Genomic DNA, 23,547 nt, shown 5'->3' with positions numbered 1-23,547 from the left:
GAACAAACTGAGAAAGGACCACATTAGTGTAATCATAAAGGTCTTGTTTATTCATATTGTGCCTGATAAAATATAACTCATGACATAGATCTCTTCATTGAAAGGGCATAAAACATACTTTGCGTATAAATCATTTCATGTAGAGCATTACACTTCATCTATAAATCACTTCACATATAAAACGTACTTCATTATTGAATCACTTCATTGTCAATATAAACTCGACAACACTGAAATACAAAAAGTGCTCAACACAGTGCGCTGTGTTGTTCTATAATTATCCATATTCATCACAGATTATTGCTCGAGTCCCACTGGGTCGCTCTCTTCCTATGGGATTGTGAAGTTAAAGCAGACTTGATATCAATACTTTTGGTATGAGGCAACTGACAGTAACACATAGTGATAGTGCAGCTGTGATATTCACAAAACAGAAATGTAACATGTTTTACAATCAGCAAATTCAATGATGTATTGAAAGTAAGGGATGAAACTCCTGAGTTTAAGAAATCAAAATCACAAGTGTTTTTTTTTTTTCTTCATTTCGTCATTGGATTTGGTTTTCTAGATGTTTTGAGGGCCTGTATTTACGCATAGGACATCCTGCCAAGGTAGTTGGCAGGGACGTATCCCTTTTGTCCGTTAGCCTCAGCTAACCACCACTCCTTATTGCCTCCCAGGTCACAAAACTGGAGGATGCGGACATGTTGGTACTCCTGCAAGGTCAGCTCCTGGTCGCAGCGAGCTTGAAATGCATACACGGCATAAAACTGTGGAAACAAACACAACTGAAATGCAATCAAACAGCTCTGGAAATGTTTATTTTCACTGAAAACAAAGACATCCATAATGTTATGTGTCCTCCTGTAAATCCAGAAGGTGGCACTGTTTGACAGCTTTCTGCCTGGATAGAATGTTAACACTAGTACTAATTGTCATCAGTTACAATCTGTCAACCGTTGTCAGCATGTTGTATTTTCACATCAATAACTGTGATAAAAATCAGTGGTCTATTAGTCAAAGTAGGTGAAGATGTGGCCTCAAGGAAAACAAAGCCCAGGGACAGAGTGCAGAGCCACCACCATGTGATGTTATCCAATCCATTTAATTTTAATACAAGCTAGACAGACACTGTAAAGCCATCAAATGTGTTTTTACAGTGACGCATCTCTGACTGATCCAGTCCATATAGCAGCGCAACTCTGTTTTACTGCCACTGTCTAATAATTCATATTTTATAGGTGGAGCCTCTTCTGGCTCTGAATACCGATTTAAAGTTATATGGTTTGCTGGGTCTTTATTTTATTGTAATTACAAGGTTTATGTGGGGTGTGATATGTTGTGTTTCAGCTTGTTGTTTTTTTTCCTGAATTTCTCATTGGTTCACTTCAAATACTTTAAAAGTGTTTGCTCATGTGCATACACTACCGTTCAAAAGTTTAGGGTCACCTAGACATTGTTAATGTGGTAAATGACTATTCTAGCTGGAAACAGCTGATTTTTAATGGAATATCTACATAGAGGTACAGAGGAACATTTCCAGCAACCATCACTCCTGTGTTCTAATGCTACATTGTGTTAAGTTAATGGTGTTGAAAGGCTGATTGATGATTAGAAAACCCTTGTGCAATTATGTTAGCACATGAATAAAAGTGTTTTCATGGAAAACATGAAATTGTCTGGGTGACCCCAAACTTTGAACAGTAGCGTATCTGTGGTAATATTCTAAGTTCATTGGTTACTTAACTTGATTTGTTTTCTTTTTATCAGCTTTTGTCTGTATTTCAAGAACCCGTCATCTCTCAAAGTAAAAACACCGACAGATACAACCAATCCAACATAAGGCAAGAACCTTGAGTTTAAGCTTCTACAACACATCTTGAACAGTGTCAATTGTTCAAGATGTAATCTTAACCCTCCTATTATCTTTGGGGTCAATTTGACACCATTCAATGTTTAACGGAGGTTAAACATTGAATGTACTTTGCATGTAGTCATTGTGAAACTTGACCTTTTGCAAAACCTTGGAAAGGGCGTTAATCCTTCTGACCTTAGCTGTTCTGTTCTCCCTTGTGAACCAAGATTTTTTTCACCCCCACCCCCATAATGCCAAGCACTGCAACATGTTGAAATGACACCCATATGGTGCAAGATGAGTTTTGATGCAACTACAGGACACTAAACACACCTGCTGAGCCTCGGTGTCCAGCATGTCCTCCAGGTCTTCAGTGCTCTCCAGCTCCCCCTGCAGACCAGACAGCGTTGAGCTACTGTCAGTGGTGTTGAGGTTGAAGCTGCGCAGGCTGCTGCTGCCACTTCCCGACACGAACAGACTCAGATCATCAAAGTCCTCATCCACCATGGCAGGAGGCGGCTGCTGTTGCTGCTCTTTTGCCATCTGGCCGGCTCGCTGCGAGTCCCTCAGAGGGTTGTACTGCTTCAGGAATGTGGAGTAGACGTAGCCTTGAGCACCTAACAGAGACACACAGGGACGGGTTGTCAGGATGCCTGACCTCTATATTTTAAAGGATTGATTTGCCCAAAGTATAATTAAGAAAAAAACTCTCTTTCTCCTTAGTGTCTAGCCGTGCAGATTTCTCTAATGAATGCACTTTAGTTTGTGGTGTTCCTAACAGTAAAAACACAGCATCTTTTTTTCACATATGGTATTAATTTTGATAATCTGTACAAACATTTGCTGAGATATTTTACTAAGACGCAAAATGCTTGTTGTTTTAAGGGACCACAAGATAAATTTGTAATCTTTGAGTGATATGCATGTCAAAACCTGAGGGAAAAACTACAAAAAACTATCTCCATGGCTACACTGTAAAAAATATTCGTGAATTTTACAGTGAAAAAAATGTTGAACCATGATGATAAAAATCTGTCAACTTTAGAACTGTTTGATGCTGTTTATATAACATTGAATCATCATAAATAAGTTAATCAGGAGAAAACAATTGTTTTTTTCAATTTTCTCTTGAAAAAATACATTTCCCTACTCTTGCACAGTTATTTAATGACAAAATACCGTAAGATTTATAACATTAATACTGTAATTTTTGCATTTATTTCTCAAAAAGAATACAGTTTTTCACAATTAAATGTTGTTCTGATAATGGAAACATACCATAATATTTATAATAAGTAACATTTTTAACGATTTTTGCATTTATTTGATGTAAAAAAATACAATTTGTACCTGTCAGATCGATGTACTTTTGTTTTAATAACAGACATATGCTTTAATATATATGACATCTATAAGTATGTCATTGCTAAAAATACACATATTAAATGTTAAATACACTAGCTGGTGTGCTGATATTGGAAAAATGCTGTTATATTTAGAATAGATCACACAAACTATATTTTATGGGTAATTTCATGTAAATTTTCAAGTAAAACTTTTTTTTAAAGGTTAAAACTCATTTTTATAGTAAAATATGGAATGAAGCACATTCTTAACCATAAAGTTAACGGTATCAATACATTTCTTTACCATAAATGGAAAAAAAAATGTTTCACCGTAATTTTACAGCACCATTCTGGCAACGTTTTACTGTAAAAAATAACCTTTTTTTTTCAGTGTAGTTGTTTTTGTAATTTGGTTGAACTGACCCTTTCTCTATCTGTATTTTTTTTTAAAAAGCTCCATAAAACATCATTTCTTGAGATTACATGTGAGATCTTAATATATGAGACTGCATGTCTCACATTGAGCCTGTAAGCGTCTCAGTTAGGGCCACAGCGCTTTCTTGCACAATCTTAAATCCAGTTGCAGTGAGTGAATGAAGAGTGTGTAAATATGAGGCGAGCATATTCATGGTGTTGGTATAAACAGAGGGATGAGCAACAACTTCCTGGGAATGCTTATTATCCCAGAGGAGAAGACGAGTCTGTGAAGAATGTACCTCGTACCAAGAAACGAACCTGCATATTTTCTTTTTTTTTAGCGCTCATAAAAAAAGAACTTGTTATTGCAGAGTACAGAGAGGAGCACAAGCACGATCTCTCCATCCTTGTTTCTGAATACCCAGAGGAAAAGGCTTTGTACTCTAAGTAACGCTGCTTACAACGTGCAGCGGTTTGTTCCAAACAAGACGCCGGGATCTCAGGTGCCTCTGCTAGACGCAAAGGGGAGACAGAGACAAGCTATGGAGTCGGCCCTGTTGTGAGGCAACCATCTCCAGAGGCACCAGCAACCATGACATCACAGCAGCTCCTGAGATTAATTCTTGTGTGCTCACTTGTCAGTGTCAGAAAGTAAAGTTTGGTGTGTGTGCACGGCCTCAATCATCTAATAGAGGCTGGTGTATTCACAGAGGAATATGCGTTTGAGGAGGCCTATGCAAACCATACCTGCAGATGATCTAGTGTGATAACTCAATTCATCTTGTATGTCTTAGGAACAGTATGAAGCTTCGTCTACCTCGAGGGTCCTTGTCCTCATACACACACAATTACCTCCAGTGTGAACCAGCCAGCGGCTGCTGCTGCCTAATGGGTCTGTGTCCTCCAGCAGGGCCACCAGCTCCCCCTCCAGCAGGCTGAGGTCCTGCTCCTGGCAGCCATTACACTTCCTCTTCAGCTGGTACAGGCGGCTCAGCGGGTATTCTGTCAGCAGCCAGGCTCGCTGTTCCTCAGTCTGATGCTGCACCTCCGGCATCTGAAGGACAACACATGCAGCACAAAGGAGTGTTGGTGTAAATATTGGAAGTGGGTATACGGTGTGTGGGTATATGTAGCTCTGGTGTTAGCTGGTGTTAACGGTTTTATCATAAGGCAATAATGTAGGGGAGTGCTATGATTCTAGAAAATGCCGGTAATGAGTTCAAACTAACCACATATCCATAAAAACTAAATTTTTCACCTTTATTACTGCACCAAGGAACGCGACAGAGATATATGATGATTGGCGTACGTTAGTCCACCTGTTAGTGTTAGTCTGTACTCAAAAACAGAAGAACGGATTTTGATGAAATTTTCAGGGAAGGTCAGAAATGATTTGGTGACTTGCTAGGGTCTCAGTTTCAAAACATTAGAAGTCATTACTGCAGGTCCGTACTCCGCCAAGCAACACGGCAGAGTTATGTGACAATTAGTGTACATTTGCCTGCCTGTCTGTCTGTCTGTCTGTGCACAACATTACTCAAAAGCGGATTTATAGATTTGGATGAAATTTTCGGGGAAGGTCAGAAATGGCACGAAGAACAAGTGATTCGATTTTGGCAGTGATGCAGCTTATAGTCTGGATCCATGGATTTGTTAAGGATTTCTGTATCACTGTGAGATAGCGGCGCGGCATCACTGTAACTATGACAACAATTAAACACTACATCAGCTACCTGCTGACGATCACATGATTGCGATCCTACTACAAATCAGACTTATCGGGACTTATCCATCTGAAATCATACAATGACTGAGCAGCCTTGTACCGTGCTCTTTGAGTGCTTTTCTTGTCAGAGGCCGACAAATACAAACAATGGATTATGAGGGGGCTGCACAGTAGCTTGGTGATTAGCACTTTTGCCTTGCAGCTAGAAGATCCCTGGTTCGCGTCCCGGCTTTCCCGGGATCTTTCTGCATGGAGTTTGCATGTTCTCCCTGTGCATGCGTGGGTTTTCTCTGGGTTCTCCGACTTCCTCCCACAGTCCAAAAATATGCTGAGGTTAATTGACTATTATAAATTGCCCGTAGGTGTGAATGCGAGTGTGATTGTTTGTAGCCCTGGACTGGTGACCTGTCCAGGGTGTCCCCTGCCTTCACCCCAAGTCAGCTGGGATAGACTCCAGCCCCCCCGCAACCCTACAGAGGATTAAGCGGTGTATAGATAATAGATGGGATGGGATTAAGGAGGCCATAGAGATCAGAAAGCGGGCGAGCAGTTCCATGAACCGGAATGAGGGGCCCTACACCCTCTCGCATACCTGGGATTCTTTCCTTCAGAGACCACCAGACGACGGGGGGCGTGGCCGATCTGACAGATTCTGACAGATCTGTCAGACCGGTCACCTGATAAAAAAGGACACGTCATCACACGTAGGATGACGCTCTGAGGAAGACTGCAGATGTAGTCGAAACATGTCAACAAGGTAAAACCATACTTTCCTTACTTAGTTGTTGGTTAAAAAGTAACGCTATTCTAAAATGATTTATTTAATGTAATCTTCATTGAAAAAAATGCTTTTCTTAGAAAAAATAAGGAAATTTCTAAGTGACCCCAAACTTTTGAACGGTAGTGTACCTACACATTAAATGTCAGTTGTTCAAGTTAAACATGACCAACATTACAAATAATTATGTAAATTAAGGCTAAAGTAATCCCTGTGAGGCAAAACCTTTTGATTGCTGTGAATATTGGGTTTGAGGCAACTCAAGGCTTTGGAAGCAGAGCAGTCTAACCATCTTTCTGTAGTTTTAGAGAAAAATGGGTTCAAAGTTTTGTGTTTTCAAGAACAGTCTAACATCCCATGCACCACTGTAGTGCTACATGTGGGTTGTGAGTTAGACCACTTTCCCCCACCATTGATCACAGCCTGGAGCTGTTCTCTCTTCTGCCTTTAATAAAACGTGCAGCTTTTTATTCATGGCTTGGCATTGATTCAAAATATTCTTCGAACCTCAGAGGAATATTTGTTTTAATCCTGCTACCAATGAGGAGTTTACAGATGCTTACACAACTGATCAAAGATTTAAATGTTTCAGACTATGAAGAGACCCCTTTAGTTTGTAGGTGTTAATAATCTGTTGTTGATCATTTCCACTTTCTTACCACAGTTTTCTTATCTCGTTGTCTCTCAAAGCTGACTTTACGCTCCATTAACTTCTGTGCGTTGTCCTTGACAAAGGTCAGATTGTTCAGCTCATCCATGATGCTGTTCTGCACTTCAGCAATGTTTGACAGTGGAGCCTGAAAAGGAAACATTTCAATTTCAATATTATCCATCCATTATCTGTAGACCACTTAATCCTCATTAGGGTTGTGGGGGGACTTCAACATTAATTACACAAAATTTAAACTGTGTCTTGTAATGTGATTTATGTGTGTGATTCTCACTGGTAGCTGCTGTATGGATGGAGCTCCGACCAGTACATTATTCATCAGGCCTCTGAGCAGGTCCACTAGATACACCACACTGTTGGTCAGGATAGTATAGGCAGCCACGTTGAACCTCTGCAGCTCCTCCACGAGCAAAGCGTTGAGAGCTTCGTAGTCTCTCCTGGCGGGACCAGGTGGTTCTTCTGACACCAGCGAAGGAGAGGAAGAAGTCGTGGACGACGGGGATGAAAAAGAGGAGGAGCGCTCCAGGCGGCTGCAGTAGTCTAGTAATTTGTCGTAACGTTTCTGGATGAGCTTCTGTGGGGCTGTGAACATGCCCTGCAGGGAGGAGAGGGGGGTGAGGACCAAGTGCTCCATCCTGTCTTTCTGGAGGAAAAAAATGACAAAGGATGAAGATTAGTCAGCTTATTTCACAACCTACATAGTCCTTATTTTGCAGGTACTTTGAGTGAAATTCAATGTATTTTTAAAGGTTTCTTTGTGATGTATGAAACACGAAATGTCTTGTTTTTAATATCCAACACTTCCTGTAATGCCACTTTGCTTAAAGTGGAGATGGTAAAGTATACTTCAAGACAACAAAAGAGCTTCTGTATTCCAATTTGCATACAAATGAACTGGAGGTAAGGATGTTGTTCTTAGTGACATAACAGACTTCGTCTATTATAGCAGAATGCGTCTAATGGGAAGCACCATACATAAAGTAAAAAGAAACGTTCCTTGCTGAAAATGTTATGTTCCCTGAGAGCATCTATCAGTTACAGCCGTCATGTTTTGACTGTAGCAGAGAAAATGGGAACCTTTCATACAAAAGACTGAGTTGCTTTTCCTCCTGAAGTACATGTGCTTTTATGTCTACTGTCATTCTTGTAAAGCTCATTACAGAGTTTGTTTTGAAGCGGTGCTGAAATGCTGCAGTGAAGAGCCGCTACACAAAGAGTCTGACAAAAGAAGTTACCTCAGAATTGGTGGCACTACAGTCCACAGAGGGAAGAGGGTAGAAAAGAGAGTGCAACAAGGTCACTACGAGATCTAACAGCAAGGTTAGAGGCAGAGAAAGAGAGTTTTAATAAATGGACAGACGACAAGAAGCTATGGGCAAAGTGACAGATGACTCGCAGTTGGAGGGTGAATGAGAGGTCAATAAGTCAGCAAAGCAAGGACAAATACTAATCCAGAAGATTCAGGATAGAACAGCAAGAGGAGAAAACCGGAGAGTAAAGTTTGCAGAATGTGAAGTAAGCGATACTTACAAAGTGCTTATAGGGATCATTGCCATTATTTAGCGATGAACCGCTTGTGCCATTCTTGTTTGGATCCTTGACTATATTCTCCATGTCATGCACATTCTGAACAGCTACAGACACCATCTCCTGCAGAAACAGAAGAAGGAAAAATCCTCACAGAGTTCATAGAACATATCAAATCCTTTAACCACACACATTTTTTTTCAGTTGGAAAGTATGAAATTACCTGTGTGTATTGTAGGTAGCAGTGAACGTTCTTGACCAGTTGCCTCACAGCTTTCTCTAGACTCCTGAATAGCTTCTCCTCTCTGTCAAATACTTCATCCCTGACCTACAGAAATAAGAGTTCAGTTACTCTGAAGTTGCCAGTTATTTCCTTGAATTAATTAGAAAAGTTTAGTGTCAGTTTATTCTACCTGTGGTTCAACTCCAGTGAGGATCTTGAGATAGCCAGCGAACCTGTCTCCTTTCTTCCGGATGGAGTGGATGTTGAACTTGTTGAGTTTGCCCCTCAGCGTACCTTCATCTTCCAACCTCTTGTACTTCATAACTGAGAATAAGCAGGAACGAGGAACCAAAGTTGTAAGAATCACAGCTGAGATACTTTATGATAACTCACTTTGAGCTCATGGTTAGCAAAATCATACATTTGATGAAATACCCAAGTAACTGTAAGTGTTAAATAATATCCCACCTATATCCTTGCGTCTCTTGAACTCATTGATGTTAACATTTATGATCTTGGCAGCAGTGAAAGCCTCCTGCAGCGGCCGATGGTCTGGGTGGTCTTCAGGTGTGGCATGCCACAGCTCCCCAAGCAGCAACGGGTACTTCATGATCCTCTGGACCGGTTTGATGATCAAGGAACCCATATCCAATAGATTAGGTTTCCCTCTGTGCACATAAGTAAAGTATATATTAAACAATATCAATCAAAGAAACAAAATATGGTGAGAAAACTTTTTCAATTGATTTTACTTACTCTTGGTCATAGATTTTCCTGTAATAAAATTGTCAAAAAAATATTAAAAATTGAAGGCAGAGAGTGAGAATGTTGAGAATAAATTTGTTGCTAATAATATATATAAAAAACTTACTTCAGTGCTAATACACATGCGGTAAAATGTTGCTTTATTTCTTCCTCTTTCTCATAGGATTTAAGTGCCCCATTAGCATCATCATGGTGGTAACAATAAATCTTATATACATCTTCTAAAGCTGCCTTCGCCTGGATGAATACTTCTCCTTTAAATGAAGAAAAAAAACAAAGACCTTTCAGTGTGCACTGGCCAGGACAGCAGCAGTCAACATGTATGAAAACAGGCAATCAAGAGTCAGATAATCTCACCTATGACAACTGCTTCTGGATCAGGGTCCGCAATGGCTGCATGCAGTCTGTGAAGGAGGGCTGCAGAAACCTCACACACTGTCTCCATGTTGGTGAACAGTCGATCTACATCTATAACCTGACAAGAGAGAAGAAAACAAGAGTTTAAGCTACTCTGTATCCAAATCAGTGCACAGTGACTTGATGGTTAGCACTTTCGCCTTGCAGAAAGAAGATCCCCGATTCACGTCCCAGCCTTCCCGGGATCTTTCTGCATGGAGTTTGCATGTTCTCTCTGTGCATGTGTGGGTTTTCTCCCGGTACTCTGGCTTCCTCTTATAGTCCAACAACATCCATCCATCCATCATCTATACACCGCTTAATCCTGATTAGGGTGGCCAGCTGACTTAGGGTGAAGGCGGGGGACACCTGGACAGGTCACCAGTTTATCACAGGGCTACATATAGAGACAAACAATTACACTCGCATTCATACCTATGAGCAATTTAGAATCACCAATAAACCACAGCATGTTTTTGGACTTGGAGTCTGGGAGAAAACCCATGAATGCACAGGAGGAACATACAAACTCCACGCAGAAAGATCTCAGGAAGGCCAGGGCGCGAACTGGGGATCTTCTAGCTGCAAGGCAAAAGTGCTAACCACCAAGCCACTGTGCAGCCCAGTCCAGAAACATGCTGAGGTTAATTGGTGATTCTAAATTCGGTGTGAATGTGAGTGTTAAATGTGACTGGAAATGTTCCTCTGTACCCCATGTCAATATTAAAAATCAGCCATTTCCAGCTAGAATAGTCATTTACCACATTAACAATGTCTGGACTGTATTTCTGATTCATTTAAGGTTATCTTCATTGAAAAAAAAAATGCTTTTCTTTCAAAAACTCCCCAAACTTTTGAACAGTAGTGTATTGGTGTAGAAATGAGTTTAGACCTGGTTAGAATTATATAGTAACGTTGGTCAATATGTGTCAAATAAGGAGGCAACACAGTTGAGCATCAGCGTTTTTGAGTTTTAACCCTGGATTTACAATTGGATTTATTTATAGAAAATGTTTGCATTCAGTGACGGAATCTCTTTGCTGTTGCTGTGTATGTAGATGCTTAGAAACTTCGAGTGAGGATCCTGAACAACAGCTACCTGCAAATTTCTCAGAGGCTGGACCACCTCCCTGATGCACAGCTCCAGGTCAGTGAGGTAGTCCTTCTCAGTCTGCACAAGCTCCTGAATGACCTTCGCCCTGCGGTTCATTTTTCTCAGTCGGGCCTCCTCTGGGTCGAGGGCTGGAGACGGGGGCGTGGACAGGTCGTGCGGAGTCATTTTCTCTGAAGGTAAAGTGGTGAAGTTAGTCTAAAAGTGGAGATGTAAACAGGTTTTTATTTGCTATAATCACACCACAGCATCTGGCGTAACGAGTCGTACAGGTTGCACAAGGTCAGGCTAAACTGATGATATATTTTGCTCTAAAATTGCAATTTCGGAAAACGTTGTGCCTTTGGAAGCATTTCAAGCCATCTGTGGCATGTGCACATTTTCGAAAATCCTGATAAACACCCGAGCTGTGCGGACTGTGCGTTCTTTGAAAAAAAAAAAACCCATACATCTCCTCTAACACATCCTCGTGAACGCCTGAGCAGTATTTCACGGTGATCTAATTATTTTGACTGGAATGCCAAAAGGCCTCACTTAACATGCCAGTCAGGCTCACTTCTCTGTTTTTTATTGCTCGGCTGCCTAATCAGTCTGTGGCTGCTCTGTGCTTTGCATGGCAGGCAGGAGTGTCTGTTCGGGGAAGAGGGATGCTTCCTCGCTGCCTAATCGACGCCACGCACTGCTTCCTCCTCTGGGGGGGGGGGGGGGGGAGAGGTGAGGGGGGGGGGGGGGGGGGGACATAAGGCTCCGAGGCCTGTGTCAGGTTACGAAACTAATCGCGCCGCTGATGTAATTCTATGGCATGCTCAGGCATCCCATCTGCTCAGACTGGAAGTGTGTGTTTGTGTGTGTGTGTTGGGGGGGGGGGGGGGCAAAATGACACATACCTACAAAATGGAAACGCACGCACACACACTGAAACAGGTTCACGCAAGTGTACATGCAGACAAATTTACTCCATCTGCCTCAGGTTAGTCATTTTAAACGCACGCATAAACACAGGCTTAAATTTGCATAAGATCCTGCCTTAGAAAGTTCAACTTTGCCTTCATGTTCAAAGTATTTTCGAGACCTTTTTTACATAATATTCGGCTGCTTCCAAAGCACCATTTCCAAAAGGATGCCGTGTGTCGGCTTTATCAATCTGGGTCCAGACGGAACGCAGCCTTCCACACTCAACACTGCGATCTCCATAAATTGGTGAGGTGGCCCTCCCTTCATACCACTGGTTTCATTTTGTTTATAAGTCAATTCTGGGCAATGCACCTCCCCACCTGTCCTCTCTTTTTCACCTCGTCCATAATTCGTATTGCACTAGGTCTAGTGAATACATCAAGCTCATCATTCCAAATACTTCTGGGTCGTTCTACAATTGGAGGACATTTTACGTCCCACCCATCAAATTTCTCATAATCCATGTACAAAATACTAAAACATGCAGTTGTTGGGGAAATGTACTTGTCCTGAGACCAAATCTTTAAAAAAAAAAAAAAAAAATACTAGAAAAGAATGTTTCGAAATATTTTTAAAAATACCAAATAAGTCTGGAGTTCCCCATAAATTGCCATTTTTCTCTTGTCCAACCCCACTGATGACCAAATTGAATCTCAAATAAAACAGTTAAAATGTTATTTAAATCTCCTTTTTTATATTATTTTTTCATTGACGTCTCTTGTAATTGTGGGAATTTTTTTTAGTCAACATAATATTTTAAATAATAATTATTATACATGTGTCCCACAGCAGCCAAATTTGCAAAACCTTTTTAGCTGGTAGAAGAAGAAGAAAACAGTGAATCACATGAAACGCTGGAATTAGCATCATCAAACAGTTTTCCTAAAGAATTGGTAGAGCAAAGCTATGTCCTCTCTTCTATTTTTCATATTTTCATAACATCGTCAGATTTGATTGAATGTCTCATTTTACCTCATACAATCCTGTTATGCATATTATTAGCATCAGACAAATTCTTTTGACTGTTTTCCATCAGTCAGTTTGTCCTCTTGGTCAGCAGTAACATCTAGCTAAATATCTAGCTTCTACTCCTGAGAAAAAGCTAACATTAGCATGGATTAGCAACCCTGTTACTGTGATTATAGTAGGGTTAGCAAACAACAATAATAGTATACAATAATAATAATAATAAAAATGGTACCATTGATGTGTTAGCTGAGCCAATCAAGCCTTTGATAGTTTATTACCTGTTATTGATTAATATGTAGCAGAAAATTGTAAAAGAGAAGGTTTATTTTTCAAAAATTTTGAAGCCCAAATGTCCTCTAATTCTGGAATGACCCTTCTACTGTTTTTGGCCATAACTCCTGTTGCTTTGCAGCAGCTAATGACTGGAACACCTTAACACCCTCAAATTTGTAACTTTGACTCCACTCAGCACCTTCAAGCTTAAACTCCAACAGATTGTAGTTGATTGTTGCTCCTGCTGATCACTTCGGACCTTATTTACGGTACACTCATACATACACTCACGCTTTCTTACACCTCATGCACATTTTTTTTCCCTCACATGCATATGCTCCCATGCTTCTTACTTGTTTACTTTTCTTCTGTTATGTTTATATGTCTATTTGTGTGTGTAGTTTACATGTGTATTTGTTTCTGCTGACCCCTCTTGGCCAGGTCATGTTTGCAAATGAGAACTGGTTCTCAAACATTTTTACCTGGTAAAATAAATGCCAAATAAATAAAAAAAAAAAAAAAACCCTCCTATCTGCATGGATTGTCCTTAATTCTGGGTTTCTGAGCATTTTTTTAAAGGGAAAAAGGGATGAAATCAAAGCTGCAGATATTAGAAAGGTGCAATATCCACTGCCTGGCCATTGTTTAAGCCTAGTAGAATGGATCACATGTTTCTGGCTGGTGGGCAGTGCTTCCTCATGAATGCCAGCTCTGTACTGATTGTGCTCACTTGTGGGTGACTCTGGCAGAGATCTGATCACATCCTGCTTCAAACACTGCGTACAGTTGTATCTCACTTCACCCCCTTTGTGAAACAATGATTAAATTAACATCTGCAGTGGCGATTCATCACTATTCTGACTATTTGAACTAAGGCTTTATAATGACAATAGTTGTTTAAAGGAGACCGGTTGGAATGTTCGTGTTTTACGTTATGCCTTGCGTGTTGATATACTTGAGATCACAATTTGAGACTGGTACAGCTAGTGTATTTAGTCAAGGCTTCATATTTTTCTGCTTTAGTCTCCTCTTAATGTTTGAAGACAGTTTTTACAGGGGAAATCCATGAAAATCTGTAATGAAAATGTGTTTGGACGGATTGTACACAGCCCACTGACACAAATGTAGTAGTTTTATGAATGCCTGATAATGCCTTATAAAAGACTAGCATCTGTCTTGTGATTCTAATGTAGCTGTATAGAAAAAATATCTTCAGTAGATATAAAAGCTGCCAGGCCTTTAACATGTACTGAAAGAAGTGACCACTTTATTCCAGTTGTTGTTGCAATTTACTGGCTATCTCTGAGCTTTAGAATTGATTTTATTGCTTGTTTTTAAAGTCTTCAATGGTCTAGCTCCTGCCTAACTCCTAATGACTCTGATCATTGCTTGAGATCTTTGGGTCAGACCTTACTAATGGTTCCTAATGGTAGTCATTGCCAGGAGATTCCAGGCAGGAAGATATGTATCCTCTTTTAAATCCCATCTTAAAAGTCACTTTCAGAATTTGGCTTTTTCTCAGCAGTAAGTTTTTATTACCAAAAATAATAATTATTAATTGTTATGTAGTTAAATTGTTTTTTTTTTTTTTTATCTTTTTACAAGTTAATATTTGGTCCGACTTATTAAGTGTATTATCAAGTTTCAGTTGTGAAAAGTGTTATATCAAGAGTATTATGATGATGATGATTGATGATGATATACTTAAATAATAATATAAGTTAATTAGTATAGAAGTTGTTATCCTGAGAATGCTATTTGTTAGCCCAGGAATGGTAGCGACTAGCCTGGAGATGCCAGGGACCAGCCTAAGAATGCCAGTTGTTAGCTTTAGAATTCCAGTTGTTAGTCCAGAAATGCTAGTTGCTAGCCTAGTAATTGTGGAATTCCAGTTGTCAGCCCAGGAATTTTAGCCTGGGAATTCTAGATACTAGCCCAGGAATGCTAGTTGCTAGTCTAGAAATGACAGTTGTTAGCTCATTAATGCTAGTTGCTGGTCTAGGAATGACAGTTGTTAGCCCATTAATGCTAGTTGCTGGCCATGGATTGCTAGTAGCCAGCCCGGGAATGCTTTTGACCAGCCTCAGAATGCCAATTGTTAGCCTAAGAAAGCTAGTTACGACTAAGAATGCTATTTGCTAGCCTAGGAATTGTAGTTGCTAGACTTGGAATTCTAGTTTGTAGACCAGGAACTTTGGTTGCTAGGAAAGCCAATTGCTAGCAATGGAATGCTAATTGCTAGCCTAGTAATTGTGGAATTCCAGTTGTCAGCCCAGGAATTTTAGCTTCTAGTTGCTAGCCCAGGAGTGCTAGTTTGCTAGTCTAGGAATGACAGTAGTTAGCCCATCAATGCTACTTGCTGGCTATATCAATAATAATAATAATAATAATAATAATAATAATAATAATAATAATAATAATAATAATAATAATAATAATAATAATAATAATAATAATTTATTAGTATATTATTATTATTATTGTAACATGTTGTGCTATATCAAATCAGTGAAATTAAGTGAAAATGTCATAAAATCATATGACACTTCTTTTCACAGTCATTAAGTGTCATGTGTTTACATGCACTTTCATTGTGTGAAGGGAACCAAGAACACCTGAAAAGTCTCCTGAATGAGCATAAGGAATTTTTATTATTATTATTGGACAGAAGCATGTTTTATTGTAATCCAGATTTCTTTCATATATAATAAACTTCATACAGACACACATTCCCAATGAGATAAATGATGTAGACATGGCCTTAAAAAGATCCCTCCACAGTGTCACATTCATGATGTTAAATAAAAAAATCAGATTACAACCCAACAAGACTCAGCAGCAGATCCAACTGTGTGCTGACTTATCCTTTTGCTGGTATTATGTTTGGTGAGGTTTGGTTACTGGCATAGGAGTTCCCATGAAAGTGGATACAGGCCTTTTCACTGTTCAGTCCAGTGAAAGGGATCTAACAGGCTTCCCCGGAAAGAATACAAGGCCCAGTGTATCATGTATCACCATCAAGAGAAATGACATGCGAGACTTTTCTGCACGGCAAAGTGCACACTGGGAAGGTAATTTATTTTGGATTAAATATGCTGAATTTGAAGAGAGACTGAAGATGTCTTTTATATAAAAATATTCAGAAAACTCATTCATTTTTACACTAAATCCTTTTCCAGTATGTTGCCAATAATCTAATTTGTTTACTTTTCAACAAAGGCCACGGATGTTTGAGCGTTTTTATCAAGGTTACACAAAGAGTGAGAAATAAGTGAATTTTCATCCAATCTAAACTTGCCCAATGATTGATTAGTAGACAAATACGCCGGAATATCTGCGCCATAACTGTCTTTTTATGTGTTTTTGCTGGTAAATCATTACCAGAACTATTATATGTAGCTGCTGTAAATAATGATTCTTAATGATGTCATGTTGCTATGTCTCCATGGCTTGACCAACCTGTCTGACAAGCAGATGAGAACAGGCTGTCGAGCAGCAACTCACATGTTTCCTCTTTCAGTGAAGTCATCGTCCTGTCAATATTTGCATTGCTAATACCACTGTAAATATGTAATACTGCCGGTCAGGTGTGAGGCTGAAGTCGAAAAGGGCGGGTAATTGGTTTACTGAAAACAATGCAGTGTTTTTGACAACTCTGCCTGCCTGCAGGTTGGTGAAGAAAACACAAAGTGCAAAGCAGTAGAGAGTGGCTCTATTTCAGGTAAACAGAGCCGCAGCTGATAAGACCGTGTTTGTATGAGTGAAAGCCATCTATTGTGAGAAGTAGGTTATACTTTTCAGTTTTAATCCTGGTGCCATTATTCATTGTGCCACAATGAGATGAGCTATTAGTCACTGGCACGTGGTGTGTTTGCTTCACCGGAGATGAAACCAAGGAACTAATTCACCAAGGAACCAAAGAACTGGAAATCCCACATTTTTTAGCTAATCTTTGATAGTAAACTTTTATAGACAACTCATGTCCCTCTACCTGAAATGCAGCATTTTCAACCGCTGACTGCACTCTAAGAACAAGAGAAGCCAGTTTATCTGCAACATAAATATGTGTTAGTGTGCGAACACTGTGTCAGCATTTCTGAAGAGGCAACATACAGCTGGATTGATATTTTCTTCCTCTTCTGTGGTCAAACACTGCACATTCTTTCCTTAAATGTTACAGTCACTGCAACCCAAACTCTAATATCAAATGACTGATTATGTCTGATCATATTTTTTAATTCTTTTATTCTGTCTAAAGACCTGTAAATTCTTCTTCTCGCATCACTGGTGTCAAGGTCTTGTTTACCAGCTGGTGTGGAACACTTCTAAAGCCACTCCTCTGTGCCTGAGTTTGGAGCACAGTTTGCATATGTGGCTTTACCCCTGTGGGAGTATCTCCTACTCAACACATAGTAACACAACAGGTGCCCAGTATGGAGTGGTGCATTCTTATTGTGTGTGTGTGTTGAATTTTTGCCCTCAAGCTATGCATGCAGTTCATCTATAGTGGATATATTTGTCTAAAAGTTCTGCCATCCAGTGTGTTGTCAGCAACTTTCCAGAGCAGAAATGAGAGACTTTTCAGACTGAGTGTTGACTCACGTGTGTGTAGATTGTTGCCATAGTTTTGACCCCTACAGGGACATCATTAACTGTTGTACCTTTAAGTTTGGCGCTGTACTCCGTCTTGTCAGGACTGACTCCTCCTCACCAGCGTCCCCAGGTTGATGTCTCCTTTGGCCATGTCATCAGCTACAATAGTGTCCGTCTTTCTCCTCTCCAGGTAACGCAGGAACACAGGCCGGTTCCTCCTTTTTATCACCTTGTCCTTCTCTTTCTCCTTCTCCTTCTCGGTCCCGCTGGCCTCCTTGGGATCCATGGCGAGGCAGGCCGGTCCTTCGTGCTTTCAGAGCAGTGAAGGAGAACAGAAGGGAAGGAAGAAGGACAGGAAAAGGGAGGGAGAAATGGAAAGAGAGAGCCTGGGAAGTGCAACAGGTGTACTGTTGCCTCTGCCTTGTGCCCTTACTGCTGGCTCTGCACAGGTAATGCAGCTCCTCCCCGCATCTACCTGTCAGCAGAACTATGTGGCCACACCTCTCCACTGCTGTGCTATGTTTCTTTCCTTTAGGCCATCATATCCATGCATGGGAGAGAGAGTGATGAGAGACACCTTTTTTCTAGAAGGTGTAAAGACAGAGAAATGACCACTAGTTGTAAAGTCTTCATTATGTGTTTGAAACTAAAATGAAATGTCCTCAAAATAAAAAAGCCTTTGAAACGTCAACACTGTGCCAAATACTGACAAGGAAGTGTGCATGTAAATGGCCTGGCTGTAAATCACAAATAGAAGTGTGCAGAGTGCTTTGTATGTGCACAAAAATAAATGAATTTGAACATTTTGCGCATCTGTGCTCATTAACAATAGGAAAAAGCAAAGTTCTCAAGAAGTCGTCTGTACCTGATTTCATTCTACATGCTTTTAACAGGTTCTGCAAGTCTTTAAAAAAAGAAATGAATGTTTAGATATAAAATGGCAAATTCGGGAGGACAATGAATTCATTAACAAACATGCTGCCACAATGATTTCTGGTCATAGCAACTACTGCTGTAGTTCTCGTCAGAACAATAAATGAGTTCATTTCTTCCCCATTGAAACAAAGGCACCACTGGCTCCCATTGTGTTTTCAGATCAGTGCAAACCTGTTTAACTTCTATTTAAGTAGATTAAATGCACACAAAAGGCAGATGACAACAATGCATCACCTGATCATCACACAGAACTGCATATTTTTAGTATCTCATAGTATCACCACCATCATCATTATCATCAATGATGGAAGAACTTGAGAAAAATAATTAAGAATTTAACTATTAGCACTTGAGGGAACTTTGTGCCTGTGTGATTAACTTTAAATATATATATATATTTTGACCTTGAACTTACTGGCCTTGCTCATTTTTTTTGATTGAGTACACACCACACACTTCCCTGTTTGAAACACAGGTCATGGTCTAGTTGCAAATGAATAAAGTGACCGGTATTGACACACCTCCTTGGGTATAAATGTGTCTAAAACAAAGGAAATGATCAATGACATCAGGAAGAAGCCTCCCCTTGTTCTTCCTGCTGTTATTTATGACTGTCAAGTTATCCACCAGTACAAGAATCTGGACAATAACTGATGATAAGTTAAACTTTAAACCAAACACTGATATGCAAAAGCCAATCTGTGCTTGTCTGAGACCACTTTTATGAGCATGCTTCTTTTTTTTCATTTTATTAAGTCTGTTTGAACCTCCTCTTTTATGTGCTGGTTTGGGTCACATACTTTACCAGGTAAAAGAACTCATTGATAGGCAGCAAAATTGCAGGCACAAGTCTAAAAGACCTTTTCCAACCATCACAGAGAAGGCTCAGTCGGTCCCTGGTGACCCTAGGAAGAGTTCATCTTGTGTCTGTCTAGTTGCAGATATAATGTGGCCAGTACATTTAAGAACTCATCTGTTCCTGCTGCTATTTGTCCTCTTATAACATAACGTAACTGTGTTTTTGTGTAATTTGTTTGTGTGTTGATTGTTAATGACAGCTGTATTTACGACCTGCTGTGCTAATTGCCCCTGGAGTATAATTAAGACTACCTTGACCTTGACTTTGACCAGGTTGGTGGTTGTCCACCAGCCTCCACCTATTGAAAACCAGAACAAACTTCTTCGGAGGCTTATCTGCGGATCACCAATGCTCTTTTAACCCCAGCACAACTCCTGGTGGCAGAAATTTCTCCCTTCCACCATCTGTTAATGCCCCAGGTGCTGCTCAGCTCCAGACTCCTGTGCCTCGTCCGTCAGCCTCAACCAGAAGCTCTCCTTTTTTCTGCCTCCACAGTTGGCTCTTTCACAAATTGCCCATGTTCTGTTCCTCTGACACCAAAGTTGCGGAGCAGTCGAAAGGTTGAGGAGCTGACAAAGCCCTGGCATCACCTCCACAGGGTACATAACCACCCTGCAGCCAGCTCCTCTACACTCAGCAGCCAGGTCAAAAATGCTTTGTTTGTTGCTGCTCATAGGCAGCCTCCAGCACCTCCTCCCATGGGAGAGCCATCTCACATTTATATTGGTTGTTCAGGTCCAGTAGACCCGAGGATAATAAAAGTTTGGAAACTGTAGATAAGTCCAGGAACACTCTGTAAAAATCAGATAATAAATACATTTGAAGTGTGTTACCCCCATATCCCTACCTCTACGCACATACACATTCTTTCCTTGAAAACTCTTAATATTTGTTTACAAAATCAGAATGGATTGGTTGAGAGTAGCATAAGAGACACTACTTCCTTGGGAAGCTGGCCAAGAATTTTCTCAAACGATAACCTCTTCTTCCAATGTGCAACACATTCAGGAGGAGGATGCAAATGCCCCATCTGCCCAGTGCACCATCTCCAACTCCAGAATGTGGAGTGAACGCGTGTTATTGCATGCGTGTGTGTTTCAGTCCTGCACACTGATATAACTGCATGTATGTGTGATTGAGTGAGCTGTGTAAAACTCCTGAAGTGTTTTCAACACTCTGGGTTGCAGAAAGTGGCAACAGTAGGAGGTGCTATGAGAATCAGAAATACTTCATTGATCCCAGATGGGAAATTGCTTATGTTACAGTTGCTCCTATTCAAGTGAAATATAATGAAATATAAACTGTGCAAAATATACATTACTGGTCAAAAGCTGTGAAACACCCCAATTTTTCCAACTTTTAATTGAAATTCAAGTAGTTCAAGTCCAATGAATAGCTTGAAATGGTACAAAGGTAAGTGTTGAACTGCCAGAGGTTAAAAAAAAAAGGTAAGGTTACCCAAAACTGAAAAATATAGTACAGTTCAGAATTTAAAAAGGCCTTTTTCAGGGAACAAGAAATGGGTTAACAACTTAAAGCTGTTCTGCAGCAATGGAGGTTGATCAAGCCTTGAAAGTTGGTGCTACCAAATCCTACAGGTGTCCCAACTTTTCTTGATTACTTACAACCTCCTCTGTCTGCATAAAAGTAGTGTTGGAACACATTGTGATACCATACACTCCAGAGCATTATTTGAACAGTATTGTACTGTAGAAAGTAGTGTGCTGCTATAAAAATGGTGAGGAAAAGGCAATTAACAAAAGAAGAGAGACAGACCATCAAAACATTTAAAAACTGAGGCCTGGAAATGTGAGGAAATTGTGAAGAAAGTCAAGGTGTCAGTGAGTACAGTTTTCTTCACCATCAAAAGGCACTCTGGGAGAAACTCTGACAGGAAGAGATCTGGAAGACCCAAAGCCACAACAGAATCAGAAGACAAATTTCTGAGAGTCAACAGCTTGGTGATAGGAGGCTCACAGGACAACAGCTTCAAGCACAGCTTCATAGTGGTCGTAGTAAGAAGTCTCAGTTTCAGCTGTGAAGAGAAGACTTGGAGTTGCAGGTTTGACAGGTCAAGTTGCAGTGAGAAAGACATTGCTAAGATGTCAGAATAAGAAAAAGAGGCTTGTCTGGGCTATGAAACACCTCCAATGGACTACTGAAGCCGGGAAGAAGGTATTATGGACTGATGAATCAAAATTTGAAATCTTTGGTTCATCAAGTAGGACTTTTGTACACTGTCGCAACACTGTGGGTGAGTTACTCTTACATGAACACTACACAAGAGTTAAACAATAATTTACTGTGTTCACTGTCAAGCATGTATAGTTAAACTGTGTGTCAGTAACATTATGTAACCTGCTGGATTTGTTAAAGTAGATCACACTAAACAGCCACATACTACAAACATCTGAGTGAGTAAACAGTGTTATCTCCCGTCAGCATCGCAGGATTCACTGCTTTGCCCTGAGGGAGTTTGGGAGAGATCGGGTCCCTTGGGGTGTAGCTCCACTTGACCTGCTGAAAGAGAGAAGAGTCTATTAACATCCAGGAGGAAAACACTCCAAAAGAGACACTGAACTTATATTAATCTCAGATTTGTTCATTAAATATCAAAAAAAGGTTGTTATTTCTGTTGATCAAGGCATGAAAATGACTAATTGCTTCAACTGCCCTTCCATTTATTCTTTTTTGGCTCTCCATCCAGATTTACAAAATCTGGAAAGTTAGAGCTGATCAAACATCTTTGTTTTCTGGAAACATTTCACAATCTCCATCCGGCCATCATCTATACACTGCTTCCTCATTAGGGTCGTGGGGGACTGGAGTATATCCCAGGTGACTTAGGGCAAAGGCAGAGTTTGCCTGGACAGGCTGCCAGTCTATCACAGTTCTACATATAGAGACAAACAGTCACAATCACATTCACACATACGGACAATTTGGAATCACCAGTTAATATCAGACTCCCTGCGACCCTAACGAGGATTAAGCAGTCTATAGATAATGGATGGATGGAAGTGTTTTTAACGTTTTTTTTAATGTATGGCGCCAATATGAAGGTGAGAGAAAAATGTCTTCTTGGTTCCTCTGTATATCCTGAAAATATAGTAATTGACAAAAAAAATCTTCTATTCTATTCTTTTATTCCAGCTGTGAGGCGACAGTGCTAACAACCGAGCCACCATGCAGCCTCGCTTATTGTAATTTTGCTTCAACATCCAAATCCACATCTCTCCATCATGTAAAGTCACAGTACTTAGGTTCATAACATGACGTCTTCTCGTCTTAACTACAGCAACACTGGGAAAAACTGTCCTGTTACTTTAAACACACCAGACCACAGGGACTGTACACGGCAGTATTAAAATCCCTCTGGCAACAATATCAAAGGAAAAGCACTTAAAGAGTTTAATAAACCAGCTTTTTATTGCCGCTGATGTGTCATTTGTTTGAACAGAGTCCAGCCTATACAATAATAAAGGAGCTGCATCAAGGTGGCTTGGGTGACTGTTTGTTTTTAGCACAATGGATACATATGGACTTTGATCCTATCATGTTTGTGGAGTTTACCACCATCAAATCCATTCACTTCAGGTCTTAAAACAACAAATGCAATGGACACCAAAGAGACAGGGACCTTTGTGGAAGACAGTATAAGAGGCAGAATTCATTCATTCATTCATTAACTGTTTGCTATTGTAGAAGCCACTGGCATAATTAGAAGTCACAAATTGGCGTAGTGTTTGCAAAACAGATTGTCAAAATTAGATCAGAATTATTAGCAATTCTACCATTACTGTTGCAGACATTTTATCGTGTTTATAGCTTTAAAAAAAACAAACACTGATGACAAAAAATAAGAGAACACAAAAGAGAAAAGAAAAGAAAAGTCAACAATGAGGTTGTCTTTTCTGAGCAGTTAACAGTTTTATTGCTGGAAAATGGAAGAAAACTAGGTGGCAGTAAAATAAAGCTACTACACGTGGAATGAGAATCGTCAAGTTAACGTGGAAAAAGGAATATCCGGTTAAAGCAACTTTTAATATACAAAATAAAAGTACAATATTGGGAACTGGCAAGCAGCTAAACCACTTCTAGTCTCCCAGAAGCGTGTATAATAAGATGCGGTCAGACAATTCTGAACTG

At 40.1% G+C, this 23,547-nt stretch overlaps 1 protein-coding gene across 1 annotated transcript; it reads right to left on the bottom strand.

Moving 5' to 3' along the window:
• Positions 1 to 27: 27 nt before the first annotated feature.
• Positions 28 to 18,053, bottom strand: arhgef38 (Rho guanine nucleotide exchange factor (GEF) 38). The gene is given in 15 exon segments (XM_023268088.3): positions 28 to 770; positions 2,189 to 2,472; positions 4,471 to 4,672; positions 6,782 to 6,919; positions 7,067 to 7,435; positions 8,323 to 8,442; positions 8,543 to 8,647; positions 8,733 to 8,866; positions 9,011 to 9,210; positions 9,299 to 9,316; positions 9,414 to 9,561; positions 9,665 to 9,782; positions 10,803 to 10,987; positions 17,672 to 17,702; positions 17,704 to 18,053. Coding segments are annotated over 15 exon segments (2,421 nt in total). The 5' UTR covers positions 17,890 to 18,053; the 3' UTR covers positions 28 to 587.
• Between the last annotated feature and the right edge of the window lie 5,494 nt (positions 18,054 to 23,547).

Source organism: Amphiprion ocellaris, chromosome 4, assembly GCF_022539595.1.
Source record: "Amphiprion ocellaris isolate individual 3 ecotype Okinawa chromosome 4, ASM2253959v1, whole genome shotgun sequence".
In the NCBI taxonomy this organism is placed as follows: Eukaryota; Metazoa; Chordata; class Actinopteri; family Pomacentridae; genus Amphiprion; species Amphiprion ocellaris.
Note: the sequence above shows the minus strand (reverse complement) of the source record. Positions and strands in the feature narration are given on the sequence as shown.